The sequence below is a fragment of the Nothoprocta perdicaria genome, unplaced genomic scaffold (genome assembly GCF_003342845.1).
Source record: "Nothoprocta perdicaria isolate Ctin4 unplaced genomic scaffold, notPer1 scaffold_68, whole genome shotgun sequence".
Lineage (NCBI taxonomy): Eukaryota > Metazoa > Chordata > Aves > Tinamiformes > Tinamidae > Nothoprocta > Nothoprocta perdicaria.
This window is the reverse complement of record NW_020455954.1, coordinates 1,193,550-1,194,875: the sequence shown is the minus strand read 5'-3', so window position 1 is coordinate 1,194,875 and position 1,326 is coordinate 1,193,550. Positions and strand designations below refer to the sequence as shown.

Genomic DNA, 1,326 nt, shown 5'->3' with positions numbered 1-1,326 from the left:
AAAAGAAATAAAGTGATCAATAAAAGCCAGTTTTGCAATCGAGAGCAGAAATGGCTCCGAACTGGGCTCCAGCCTCCTTGTTCCCAACTCTTACTCTGCACATTACGCGGAAGTGCACAAAGTAGCCCAAGACAGGAGAATTTTCCATATTCCTAAAACATGTCGACCAACTCAAAATGGACGCCTCTTTTTTTTTTTTTTTTTTTTTTTTTTTGAAAACGTTTTAACTACTGCTCATCTTTTTAGTGCTCGTACTAAAAATCATTCTTTTCCCCCAGCAAGACATCCAGGAATCCGACCTCATTTTGAAAACATGCATTTCCTCACTTTCTGCCCAGCAAAATGGATGTTATATCCTCCGCTGCCGGTATCTTTTCAGCGAACGCAGACACTTTTCGGATGTTTAGAAAGTGCATTGAAAAAAAAAAAAAAAAAAAAAAAGGAAAAAAAAAGATAAGAAAAGAAACCGAACAGAACTCAATCGATCCGTTCCTTACTTGTTTGTCATTAAGAGCTGCTATTCTTGATTGCCTTTCATGGATTTGTTTCTTAAGATCCCCGTTCTGCAAAAATGGCAATAAGATGCATATTAAAGGCAAAGTGCAAACTCGCCCCTGCAACGCATAAACTTGCGATCTAGAAATCGTTTCCCAGGCAAAACCCCTTCCACCGAAGCCGCCCGAAAGCATGCACACACAAAACACCCTCTTTAGCAGAAAAGCTCGGCGCCGGCTACAAAATGAGATCTCTTACTGATAAAGTTTCTCATCCTGCTGTCCCAGCACAACTGCACTTATTACAGCAGGGAGAAAATAACTGAAAAAGATGGGGGAGAAAAAAAAAAAAAAAGGAAAAAAAAAAAACCACGGATCTGCATTTACCTGTGGATCTTGCTTCATCTGTGCAACTAGTTTCTATGAAAAAAATAAAAAATAAAAACAAAGAAAACGCCCCCCCCGGAAACAAACAAACAAACAAACAAAAGAAAAAAAAAAAGGAGGAATTAGCAACTGTTTCAAGTTTAATGGATTTTTTTTTTCAAATGTATGGCAGTGTGCGGCCGGGGGAGGGAGGGAGGGAGGGAGGGGGGTAAGGAACAAAGAGGCAAGTAAACACTGCGAGGCAGTTTCCAGCGAGGCTCATAAATATTCAAGTCTCGTCCTAATCTCTCCAACACACACACACACACACACACACACACTCGCGCACACGCTCACACTCACCCACCGCAATGGAAACTCTGCGGAGCGCGCCACAAAACGCCTCAGCCTGAGGGGCAGCGGAAAGCGGGGGCGGGGGGAAAAATAAAAATAATAATAAAAATAA

At 41.6% G+C, this 1,326-nt stretch overlaps 1 protein-coding gene across 1 annotated transcript in view; it reads right to left on the bottom strand.

Moving 5' to 3' along the window:
* Positions 1 to 1,231, bottom strand: part of PHF21B (PHD finger protein 21B) — a 120,503-nt gene extending 119,272 nt beyond the window's left edge. The window contains exons 1-3 of the mRNA XM_026050382.1: positions 1,228 to 1,231; positions 882 to 914; positions 498 to 563 (exon numbers count right to left, since the gene is read on the bottom strand). Of these exons, the coding sequence (XP_025906167.1) occupies positions 498 to 563; positions 882 to 899 (84 nt within the window). The 5' untranslated portion in view covers positions 900 to 914; positions 1,228 to 1,231. The remainder of the gene's footprint in view (positions 1 to 497; positions 564 to 881; positions 915 to 1,227) is intronic.
* Positions 1,232 to 1,326: the final 95 nt, after the last annotated feature.